Here is a 12,682-nt window from a genome sequence, read left to right as displayed (position 1 = left end):
AGCCCTTGGTTCGATTCCTTGATACTACATACGCAGAAAAAGATGGAAGTGGTTCTGTGGCTCAAGTGGCAGAGCACTAGCATTGAGCAAAAACTGTCCAAGGATAACAACGGATGCTGGTGGGGATGTGGCCAGGAGAAATTGCTACTACACTGTTGGTGGGAGTGTCAATTTGTTCAACCACTATGGAAAGCAGTATAGTGATTCCTCAAAAGACTAAACATAGAGCTCTCCTATGACCCAGAAATTCCACTACTTGGCATCTTCCCAACCATCCAGAAACAAGGACATACTAAAGCACAATGGTGCTTTAGCACAATGATGTTCATTGTAGCATTATTTACCATAGTGAAGATATGGAACCAACCCAGATGCCCCTCAGTAGATGATTGGATCAAGAAGAAGTGGTACTTATACACAATGGAATTCTATGCTGCTGTCAGAAAGAATGATTTGGCCCCATTTGTAAGGAAATGGAAAGACTTGGAAAAATTATATTAAGTGAAGTAAGCCAGACCCAAAGGAACATAGGCTCAATTGTTTCCCTCACTTGTAATAATTAGTACACATCTAGGACTCTCCCACCAGAGGATCACAATAGCTAAAAACCTAGATACATAAGGTTATATAGGATGAGACTAAATGAAAGGATCTCTAGGATATGGAAACAAGAGCTTTATCTTGCGTGATTGTTGTTCTTAATGTACTATGCTATTTCTCTTTTCTTTTGTTGCCCTTTGGTTAATCTCATATTGTTACTGTATCGCACTCTGTTACCTGGCATATTATACATATGTTTATTTGAAATAGGGAAGGGAAAGGGGAAAACAAGATGATTGGGAGGGGTTGGAGGGAGGGAAATGGGTACAAAAACTGTACTTACTACCTGGTGATTGAAACCCTGGTGATATAACCCCTCTATACCTTACCCCAACAATAAAAAAAAAAAAGTGTCCAAGGATAGTGCCCAGGCCCTGAACTCAAGCCCCAGAACTGGCAAAAACAAAAACAAAAACAAAAAAACCAACAACTCAAACAAAAACAAAACAAAAATCAATTTGTTTTCAATCAGTAGCATATTTATTGATGTCATCAAGTTTCAAAGTGCAAAGTATACATGTCCATACTTCTTTGAGTTATAGTATACTTTCTCAGTGAGTATATATGAATCAAAAATGATTACAGTGTAGATATACATAATAGATAGTGAAAACAAGCCATCTTCAATTATTATTACACTACCCATTTACCTATGAGATGCAAGAAATTGGGTCACAGACAAATTATGGAATATTTTTAGATTTTTCTTTTTGTATACAAGTAGTGAGGCTTGAACACAAGTCCTTGCATCTCACTTAGCTTCTTTGGGCTGGAGGCCGGTAGGCTGCCACTTCACCTACTGCTTAATCTCCTACTTCTTTGTGGTTAGTTGGAGATACCTTGTGTGGGCTGGCTTCACACCTTGACCCTCAGATTTCAGCTTCCTGAATAGCTAGGTGACAGGAAGGAGCCACACAGGCCCAGTCTGACTTTTTTTTTTTTTTAATGAGCTATGTGATAGAGCTGAAGAGTTTCATGCATAGCTAAAGGTGTCTTGGTGGAATGTCCATTGTGAAGTACTCAAAATGGTCTCCAGGGTGAGGAGTGACAGTGCTCGGGAAGTGAGTGAGCATAGAGTTCATTCTAGCCACAGAAATGTTTTCCTATGCAGTTGGCTAAACTTCTTCCCCACGGAGTCTCCAAGCTCCACAGAAGTTAATTCGGCACCAACTGTGTTTCTGCCAGTTGAGTTTGCTGTTCCCTCTACCTCTTGGTATCTTATCCCCCCTCCTCTTTCTCTCTTCTTCCCTCTCTTCCCCTTTCCCTCCCTCCCCATTCCTTCTCCTTCCTTCCCTCCCCCTTTCTCTCATTCCCCGTCCCCCTTCTACTTGTCTTTCTCCCTCTCCCCTCATTCCTTGATGGTACTGGAGTCTCGAATTCAAGCGTATGCTTACCAAATAGGAATTATCCAACCCGGCCACTCCTCCCAGCCCTCATTGCTTTTCTTTATTAGATTTTGTGTAGTAATTGAGCATTGTAGTAACTTACGAGTTCTCAAGTGACATATACTTGCAATATAATTCATATTTGCCTAAAAGGAGTTTTCCAAAGGGTTTTTTTTAATGGCTTTCTAGTTAGATTGTAGAAAGCTGGAGTTTGTCAAGAAAGAGACTGAAGGGATTTAAAATTTTGGATGCTGGCTAGTCAGTGAAACTTCTTTTTATTTTAAGATTAAATAATTCTAAAGGTCCTGTCTATTTTATGAACAGCACATAACATCAACCAATTTTAGAAACATGCAGATTGTTGGGAAAGCCAAGTTAACTGTTGGTAAGACAAGGACAGCTTGTCACTGCTGGGCTCTCTCGTGACAATGCCAGAAGATAATGAGCAAAAAGAGGTAATCAGGTGTTTGACAATGTGGAATAACCAAAAAATAGCTTCAGCCTGCTACAAGGTGGTCTAGCTATCTTCCCACTGGCATGAACTCAAAACTGGGCTCCACAGTCTTTTTGGCATGTGACCAATTCAGGGAAACAAATAGTGGCTCATGCCTCAACGACTTGACAATCTAGTTGGGAAGAGAAAATATAGATACAAAAACTAATTAGAGGGGCCGGAAGTTTGGCCTAGTGGTAGAGTGCTTGCCTAACATGCACGAAGACCTGGGTTTGATTCCTTGGTACCAGAAATGGTGCTGTGGCTCAAGTGGAGCTCTAGCCTTGAGAAACCCAAGGACAGTGCTCAGGCTTGAAGTTCAAGCCCCAGGACTGGCCAAAAAACCCCCACAAAAAACAAAAACAAACTGGATAAAAACTAAGTGCTCATTCATGTGGTATTGAGTACAAATGAAATAGTTTTTTCCTTTATTTTAGTTTTTTGGTGGTAGGGTCTCACTATGAAATAGGAGTTTTAAGATAATTTGAACACCTAGAAAAAGCTTTAAAAATTTACTGATTGCAGTGGTAAAGAGCAAACCCAGGGCCTTATGTGTGATAGGCAAGCGTTCTACCACTGAGCCATAGCTCCCTAGAAAGGTTTTAGTTAAGAGACAGGACTTGAATTGAACCTTGAAGACTGACTCAAGTGGAAGATAAAGTTGCATGACCTCAAAAGCCATCCAGAAAGTTCTGAAAGCCAAGTGTTAGTGACATCCTGTGGGGATCCCCAGGAACCATCATCACAGACCCCTCAGACACTTTATGGGCGAGGCTGGTAGGTGGATTCAAATGCAGATGCTGACAGCAACAGCAGTTTGGTGAAGTCCAGCTCCATTCCAAACTGCCTGACTCACTTGCATGCTGCAGACTGGGGCCTGACAGTGACCTCAGAATACTCCCTGGAGGCTGCAGTTTGTGGTCCCAGAAGCTCAGGCAGCTGGTGTGCGTTGGGGGATGTTTTTGTGGTTTGTGGAAACATCTGTCCAGATGTGGATGTGACCAGGATTGTGGTTATAAGTGGAGAAATTTAGCTGGCCAGAGGTATAGATAGGCAAAGACAACACGTGTGTGTGTGTGTGTGTGTGTGTGTGTGTGTGTGTGTGTGTGTGTGTGTGTTGATTGATATATTGGGACTCAGGACCTCCAGCACCCAATTGGCTCTACCCCTTGAACCCCACTTTTGTTAATTGGAGATAAGCGTCTCATGGACTCTTCTGCCCAGGCTAACTTCAAACATGAATTCTCAGATCTCAGCCTCCTGAGTAGCTAGGATTACAGGTGCAAGCCACCAGTGCCCAGCAACAATTCTTAATATTTGGATTTTAATAGTACCTTTCTAGCTTTAATTATAATTTCACAATAATGTTTTAAATTTTCTAGTGACACTAACAAGCCAATGTATCCTAGCCATAGTAGCCTCTTGGAATTATTTCAGCACAATTAAAAACATGCAAACAGGAAGTACTTCTTGGTAAAGTACTTGTTGGAATCTTTTATGTAGTCTTCTTTTGATGAGGCCGCTGGGATTTTTTAGTTTTCTTAACTTTCTTGAATTTTTGATGTCTCTTCCCTTCCCTCTGCTTCTTCTTTTGGCTGATCTACAATGAGAGGTAGAGGGAAAGAGCATTTTTAAAGTCTCATCGCTTTTCTTTCCTTATATTCAAACTCTTCCTATGTACTTTTTTCCCCTCAAAATTGACTTAAAGCTGCTCTTTGCTAAGAGGGGCTTCTGTGGATTCTTTATTTTGCTAATTTTGAGGGGACTTTACAACAGCTTTCCAGCTTCTCTCTGTGTGAGTGGGGGTGGAGTAGGGGTGGGCTTGAACTCAGAACCTATTGCTCTTTCTTTTGGCTTTGTTGCTTAAGGCTGATGCTCTACCACTTGCGCCACCGTTTTTCTTTTCGCTTTCTAGTGACCTTACCCCAATCTTGTCTATCACTCACCTGCCTCAATGCTAGCCCTGTCAGATTGGTGTTACTATCACTCACTATACACACAAGGGGGGGCTTGCCCAAAGTAGTACTGCTATTATGTGGTCAAGACTGTCTGTTAGGGTCCAGAACTTCAGAACTTGAGCATATGTATGTATGTATGTATGTATGTATGTATGTATGTATGTATGATGTGGTGAAGATAGTCTGTCAGACTCTAGAACTCAATCATATATTCTATGGCACTCCTTAAACCTAACTCTTAGCATGTAATGCACGAATATTTCCACTTTTTTTCTGGTATGCCCTCCACCACACCACTGGTTTCTTTACTCAAAATCTCCAGCTAGTTTACTTGAGGTAGTCTGACACAGCAGGGTTCTCTCATGGTTCTACTTTTCTTTATGCTATACTTACCTTCCTGGTAAACTATTTACTATTCAATATCTAAACCAAGATACAGAAATTTTTAAGTATGTGTCTTAGCTTTGTGCTGGTGGCTCACACTTGTAATCCTAGCTACTAAGCAGGCTGAAATCTGAGGATTAGAGTTCAAAGCCAGGCTAGTCAGGAAAGTCCATGAGACGCACATGCGTGTGTGTGTGTGTGTGTGTGTGTGTGTGTGTGTGTGTGTTCGCACGCGCGTGCCAATCCTGGGATTTGAACTTAGGGCTTGGGTAATGTCCATGAGCTTTTGGTCAAGGTTAGCACTTTTAGCACTTGAGCCACAGTGCTACCTCTGGCCTTTTCTATTTATGTGGTACTGAGGAATTGAACTCAGGGCTTCATACATGCTAGACAAGCACTCTACTATTAAGTCACATTCCCAGCCCCTTCCTGAGACTCTTACCTCCAATTAACCACCAGAAAACCATAGTGGCTCAAAGTGGTAGAGCATTAACCTTGAGTGAAAAAGCTTAGGGACAGTGCCCAGGCTGAATTCAAACCCCATGACCAAAGAAAATGAAACAATAACAAAAACTGCTCTCGACCAGGAGTGTAGCCTGAGGGGAGAGTTCCGGCCTACTATGCATGAAGCCCTGGCTTTGATTCCTCCGTACCATGTACACAGAAAAAGCCAGAAGTGAGGCTGTGGCTCAAGTGGCAAAGCACTAACCTTGAGCAAAAAGAAGTCCAAGGACAGTGCCCAGGCTCTGAGAACAAGCACCAGCACTGGCAAACAAATGAACAAACAAAAATTGCTCTCTTCCCCCTGTTACTTTTTCTATAATCTTCAACTTTCTCCCCTTTTATGTGCCAGTACTAGGGCTTGAACTGAGGGCTTAGTGCTCTTGATCAGATTTTTTTTTTGCTCAAAAGCTGGCATTTTATTGCTTGAGCCACAACAGCACTGGCTATTTTGCTGATTAACTGTTGCATTTGTGTGCCTGGGCTACCTTTGAACTGCAATCGTTAGATCTCAGAATCCAGAGTAGATAGGATGCGAGTCACTAGTACCTGGCTATCAACCTCAATATTCTTGTTTTTGTCTTTGTTTTTGTTTTACCAGTCCTGGGCCTGAGTTCAGGGCCTGAGCACTGTCCTTGGACTTTCTCAAGGCTAGAGCTCTACCACTTGAGCCTGAGCACCACTTCCGGCTTTTTTCTGTGTATGTGGTACCAAGGAATCCGACCCAGGTCTTCGTACATGCTAGGCAAGCACTCTGCCACCAGGCCAAACTCCTGGCCCAACTTCAATATTCTTACATCATATGCTTACATTTCTCCCAGTGTTTCACACTAATATAATGCATCATTGAAAATTTTCTGCTACAGTAGGAAAGGACTCTATCTTGTTGCCTTTTTAAATTTTTTGCCTGTCATGGGACTTGAATTCTGAGCTTGGGCTCTGAGCTTTTCTGATCAAAGCTAGCACTTTACCACATTGAACTCCAATTCAGGCTATATGTGTGTGTGTGCAATTAAATGGAGATAAGAGTCCCAGACTTTAATTACAATAAAAAAATATATGAAAAAAAAAAGAGTCCCAGACTTTTCTGCCTAGGCTGGATTCCAACTGTGATTCTTAGATCTCAGCTTCCTGAGTAGCTAGAATTATAGGCCTGAGCCAGTGTCTTATCCTCAGCACCTTTTCTTCAATTTGATACATTTGAATGGGTGAAATGATGAAAAGTGTAGAACTACAGCCTGTCTTCCAAAATTAATTGTATAGCAAACTATTGTTCCTCCTATTGACAAACCTGTTTCTCCCAAGTTTTCAGCAGTCTCTTCACATATGCAGACTTTGGATCCAGACATGTTTGGTCTCCATTCTTTAGCGTAGCACTGCCAAAGGAATAACAATGACATTGTTTTTCTTCTTATTAATGATTTCCTAAGTTCTAGCAAAAACAATGGAAGTAAGAATGGAGTTTGCTGAATTTTTGAATGAAACAACCTAAAAGTAAGACAATGTTTTCCAAAGACAAGTTCTAACTTTTAAAAGTCATAGCTGTCACTCCAGAAATAACTTCAAATTGCATTCATCTATTTTTCTATTTAGTCTGAGCATAGAAGTAGCCATCCCAAGCATCATCCTTGATGTAGTATCGAAGCAAGTAGAACACATGTGACCTTTAATTGTAGCAATTCTAATAACAAGAAACACAAAACTCTAAAACAAGGACTTTGAAGAGCAGCAAAAAGCTGGAAAAGGAGGACAGGAGTTTGACCTAGCAGTAGAGTGCCTAGCATGCACAAAGACCGGGGTTTGATTCCTTGGTACCACATATGTAAAAAAAAGCCAGAAGTGCTGCTGTGGCTCAAATGTTGTAGTGCTAGCTTTGAGGAAAAAGCCCAAGGACAGTGCTCTGTGTTCAAGCCCCAGGACTGGCACACACACACATACAAAAAGCTGGAAAAAAACCCTGCATTTTTGTAAGGCATTAGATATATAAATTATGGGATACCCATAGGATGTAATAATGGCTATTGGAATAATTTTTAGTAGGGGGATTTTGTTGTTCAGTGGTATGACATATTGAACACGTGCAAGCTCTGAGATCAACCCTCAGCACCAAGGGAAAAAAAGACATCATTGGACATTTTTTTTTTTGCCAGTCCTGGGCTTGAGCTCAGGGCCTGAGCCCTGTCCTTGGACTTTCTTAAGGCTAGAGCTGTACTGCTTGAACCTCAGCACCACTTCCGGCTTTTTTCTATGCATGTGGTACTGAGGAATTGAACCCGGGTCTTCGTGTATGCTAGGCAAGCACTCTACCACTAGGCCAAACTCCCGGCCCCATCATTGGACATTTTTATGTGAGAAACTTAATAATCATTGTGCTATTAAAAACACAAATAAACCTGCACAGTATAAGCCAAGCAATGGTGGCTCATGCCTATAATCCTAGCTACTCAGAAGGCTGAGATCTGTGGATTATGGTTCAAAGCCATCTTAGGCAGGGAAATCCATACGATTCTTATATCCAATTAAGCACCAAAAGGTCAGTGCTTAATTGGAGAGAAAACCTGAACTGTGGCTCTAGCAATAGAGTGCTAGACTTAGAGACAATACCTAGGCCCTGAGTTTAAGCTGCAGAACACATACACACATGTGCGCACACACAGACTCACACACACACACACACACACACACACACACACTTGTATAAAACTATACAAGTCCTTGTAGGGGCTTATCTGTAGGGGCTTAGGTTTCAAGACATTTTTTAGATATTTGAAATATTTGATAGGACTGAACTTTATGTATACTATTTTCCTCCTATATCTACGTGTATATATTCTTATTATAAAGTTTGATTTTTAAACTAGACACAGTAAGAGATTAAGAACAAGTAATACTAAAGTTAAAATAACTATAATAATATACTATAATAAAATTATTTGAAAGTTTTAAAAGAATTCTAGATTTTTCCATCTTATGTTTTTTAATACCATAGTTGACCCAGGGTAACAAACCCAGGAACATTAATCAGCAGATTAGGTGGAAAGTACTGTATGTAAAACATGATAATATTGGTTTTATTTGTATATTAATTATATATATTCGTATTTGCATGCATTACATATAAATATGTACACACAAAGCAAACAAGGGAACTTTGGAAGACCAAATACCAAAGGCTTAATAGTATGTATCACTGGATGGCAAGATTGTAAATTGTTTTCATTTTCAACTTTTTAGTTACATGCATTCAACATTTTCTAGGAGCTCATTTTCAAGACAGCTTGAACCTGTGCTTTCCTACATAGCAATTCTTATTAGCCTCAAATAAATGCAATTTTCTTTGTTCTTGAAAAAACAAAATGTATTCTATAATGAACAAATATTCCTTAAGTAGTGTATCACCCCTGGTTCCTAATTTCTATGAGAAATTTACCTTTTGTGTAAAGAAAGGATGTTTCTGCTGGGATTTTTCAGAGGGATGAACCATGTGAATTGTCCCACGGGAAGGTAGCACGGGTATGACACACAGTAAACTCAATGTCCCCACTCATGTGACATGTGTGTATCAGATGAGTTTTTACTTACATGATTTCAGTTTCCTCACAGGAAGGACTTGGGGCAAACTGTTGGAGGTCTTTTAAGGATCTGGGGTTGATTCTGTCTTGGCTGGTGTCAATGCAGGTACAACGTTGGTTCCTAATTATTGGGGTTCCTTTGGAAAAGAGAAAAATTACAGTGTACATTTAGTTTGATGTCTTAGTTGCTGTGACCCATCAGGATGATACCTTTGACATAACCATGATTGCTACAGTCATTTTACTGTGTTGTCTGTATATCCTCATCACAAAACTTGGTAGGTAAGAAGACTGGGGGGGGGGGGGAGGTGACATTGTCCAAAAAGAAATGTACTCATTACCTGACTTATATAACTATAATCACTCTATACATCGCCTTAATAATAACAATAAAACATTGAATCAAGAAAAAGAAGACTAAGGTTTAGATAAGTTAAGTATGAGAGCAAAGTCATGGTTTTATAGGGAGAAACAGGGTCTTAGTTCAGATCTCTCCGATCCAAAGGTATTGCTCTTAACTACCTTACTTTATAATCTTGACTAATAAATTTCTACAGTATTAATAAGTGCCTATTACAAGTTAGATACATAATTTGGTGTGTCATGTGAACCAGTACTTTGCGCAAACTCCAAATCCATTTATCACCTAAGTTGGCTTAGGTTTGGATCTAAAGTCCTACTTACAATAATTACCACTCCCATTCTAATGTTTTTCCTGCCCATTTCCTTGATTTTCAATAGAGTTTTAAAACTTTGACATGTGTATATGTGTGTGTGTGTGTGTGTGTGTGTGTGACAGAGAGAGAGAGAGAGAGAGAGAGAGAGAGAGAGAGAGAGAGAGAGAGAGAGAGAGAGAGAGAGAGAGAGACTGGGGATAAATACTCATCCAAGCTAGCCTCAAACCATGATCTTCCTATCTCCACCTCTCAAGTAGCACTCACTTCGAAGTCTTTAAAATAGTTATCTTCCTACCTTAATTCTTATATTCATTCATATTTACTTAGCATATATTATGCCGCACATTAACTACAAAATTTCTACTATACAGATGTGGAGTTGTAGATAAGTTTTATTTGCCTATAGTAGTAAAACCAATTAATAAACAGATTAGGATCAACTTTTCTGATCTGGATTCAAGATTGCTTAATCACAGACATAATTATCCAGAAACAATATTAGTGTGACAAACATGATTTAGGAAGTTTTTATCGTATTATCAGCTGCCAGTGCTGCTGGTTTCACATCCTTCTCTGAAACTGCCAATTTATGTGATCTAGAAGTAACACATGCAGAAATTCCCTTGGATCCGTGAGATGATTTCTCATTGTTAATGTTCAAACATGTACTAAACACTGGGAATTCACCTGCCTAGAGAGAGAAGACTTGTGTTCAATTTGGCAGATGCAAGTGATGACCTTTGGATGACTGATGGAATTATCAAAATGGTTTTCTGATCCCATTTACTTTCTAATACATGCAGAATATTCAACATTACCTGGTTGAACCCCAAGAGTGTTAAAGTGAATCACACCTCTCACTCGACTAACCTAATATTCCTCAAAGCTCTTACCTTGAGCTCCAATTAGAAGCAGGAAGAAGGTGCCCAAGAGGAGAGAAGTACCTCCTTTCTCCATAGTGAAAGAAGGGTGTCTGCCAAGTCACTCTTATACAGGAGCTCAGGTCTGAAAAATTCTTTAGAGAATGTGTTTTAGGAGATGGTATTTATTTGGGGAATTACTTTCCTACTAAACTCTGATTGGCTACTCTCCTTAACAAATGTTACTAAACTAAATTGATTGAACCATAATGTTGCTTGTGCTGGGGGAAACCCTACTTTCAGATCCAAGGGAATTTTTGCAAATTCAATTTCAATTTCACATAAATGGGTGACTTTTAGTAAAGGGTGTCAAACAGCGGCACCTGTGATCTTTAGCACCCACAGCTGCCTAGCTGGGTGAAGAATAAACAATGAATATACTGATGTCATACAAACATGTATTGGACATGTGGTTTCCAGATGGCAAATATCAAAGTCCAGAGAAGTAAATACCTTCCTGTTTGGAGCAGTCTTCTGCATACCCTATGACTCCATTTTGTCTTAACTGTCCATTCAACTTTATAAAACTTGATTTTTGGAGCTGGGAGTGTGGCTTAGTATAGTGCTTACGTAGCATACATGAAGTCTTGGGTTCGATCCCTTAGTACCCTGTAATCCTGATTACTCAGAAGGGTGAGATCTGAGGATCAAGGTTTGAATCCAGCTCAGGGAAACAAATTGGAGGAGACGATTATCCTCAATTAACCAACAAAAAGCCAGAAGTGGAGGTGTGGTGTGCGTGGTAGAATTCCAATCTTGAGGGGAAAAAAAAAAGGCCCTGAGTTCAAGCCTTAGTGTAGCACCCCAAAAAGATTTAGATTAGATTAATTAGCATAGTAGTTCATGTTAGAGACCAAACAGGTTTCTTAACAGTGACTGAGCTAACTTATGTTTCCCTGACATAGGCAGTAGTACTGGTGGCTTTTTGCCCCATGTGATCATCCAAGATGCTCTTGCTTGCAAGTCTTGCTGATTTGCTTCCATATCTAGGTTGCTGACTTCATGCACATGGCCAGATGGCCACTTTCAAAGGATGACAAAAAGGCAGAAAAGGGCTTCTCACTTCCTTTGACATCCAGCTTAGAAATAGGACCTGGCCCTTCCCTAAGTGTAGGACTCACTCACACGGCCACAGGCCTTTTCCTGCAGGAAAAATTAAGTTTGGCCAACCAGCTAAATATTTGAGGCTCCATTCTACAAAACAGTGTTTTCTTGTTGGGAAAAAACTTATCAAGAGCCTGATCACAGGTTCCACCAGTGCCCATGAGCATTTCTTACTCTGCATGTACTCACCTTTCCTGGCTTCTAATTTAATGTTTTCCCCAGTGGCAGAGTGGACATGTGTACGAAAGCATTCATCACCACTTCTGTTCCAAAACATGTACGAGGCATGAGACCAGAATTGATGCAGTTGACATAATTGTTGAATTAACACAGATGGGCAGGGCTGCGAGTTAGGCCTAGTGGTAGAGTGCTTGCCTAGCATGCATGAAGCCCTGGATTCGAGTCCTCAGTACAACACACACAGAAAAAGCTGCAAGTGGTGCTGTGGCTTGAGTGATAGAGTGCTAGCCTTGAGAAAGCCCAAGGACAGTGCCCAGTCCCTGAGTTCATGCCCTAGGACTGACCTTGGGCTTGTCCAAGCTTATCTACTAGCTTTGTTATCTCTTTGCAGAACAAGGAACTCAAATCAGGGGATTCCTGGCCTCATTATGGAAAAATCAAAAAAATCAAAAGTACTTGGACATGTTTAAGGGAAATGTAAAAGGTTTTTTTAATTTTTTTTTGAGTAAGTATGAAACACATCAAGTGAGAGCAGTACAAGGTCTAAATCTCCAAATAAGCAATTTATTGGAAGAAATGAAAACAATTCCTGGTTAAAAAATAAGTCTTAGAGCCGACACCAGAGGTTCACACCGTAAGTCTAGCTACTCTGGAGGCTGAGATCTGAGGATTGAGGTTCAAAGCCAGCCTGAGCATGAGAGTCCATGAGACTCTTATCTCCAATTAACCACCAGAAAATCAGAAGTGGGGCTGTGGCTCAATTGGTAGAGTGCTAGCCTTGAGCTGATGAGCTCAAGCCCCTCGACCAACCAAATAATAATAATAATAATAATAAAGTCTTAAGAAATAATGCCAAAACATGTAGCAGCTTCTATTTAGGAAAGAAACACTCATTAAAAACAATGCTG

General features: G+C 40.3%; 1 protein-coding gene across 1 annotated transcript; it reads right to left on the bottom strand.

Annotated features, from left to right (window-relative positions):
* Positions 1–1,916: 1,916 nt before the first annotated feature.
* Positions 1,917–10,570, bottom strand: Cxcl9 (C-X-C motif chemokine ligand 9). Its single transcript, XM_090343410.1, has 4 exons — positions 10,464–10,570; positions 8,904–9,030; positions 6,613–6,697; positions 1,917–4,078 (listed from the first exon to the last, which is right to left on the bottom strand). Exons 1-4 carry the CDS (start codon positions 10,525–10,527, stop codon positions 3,974–3,976), a joined length of 381 nt encoding a protein of 126 aa, XP_090199536.1. The 5' UTR covers positions 10,528–10,570; the 3' UTR covers positions 1,917–3,973.
* Positions 10,571–12,682: the final 2,112 nt, after the last annotated feature.

This window comes from Megascapheus bottae, chromosome 13, assembly GCF_031878675.1.
Source record: "Megascapheus bottae isolate mThoBot1 chromosome 13, mThoBot2.hap1, whole genome shotgun sequence".
Taxonomy (NCBI): domain Eukaryota; kingdom Metazoa; phylum Chordata; class Mammalia; order Rodentia; family Geomyidae; genus Megascapheus; species Megascapheus bottae.
This window is presented reverse-complemented; position numbering and strand designations above follow the sequence as displayed.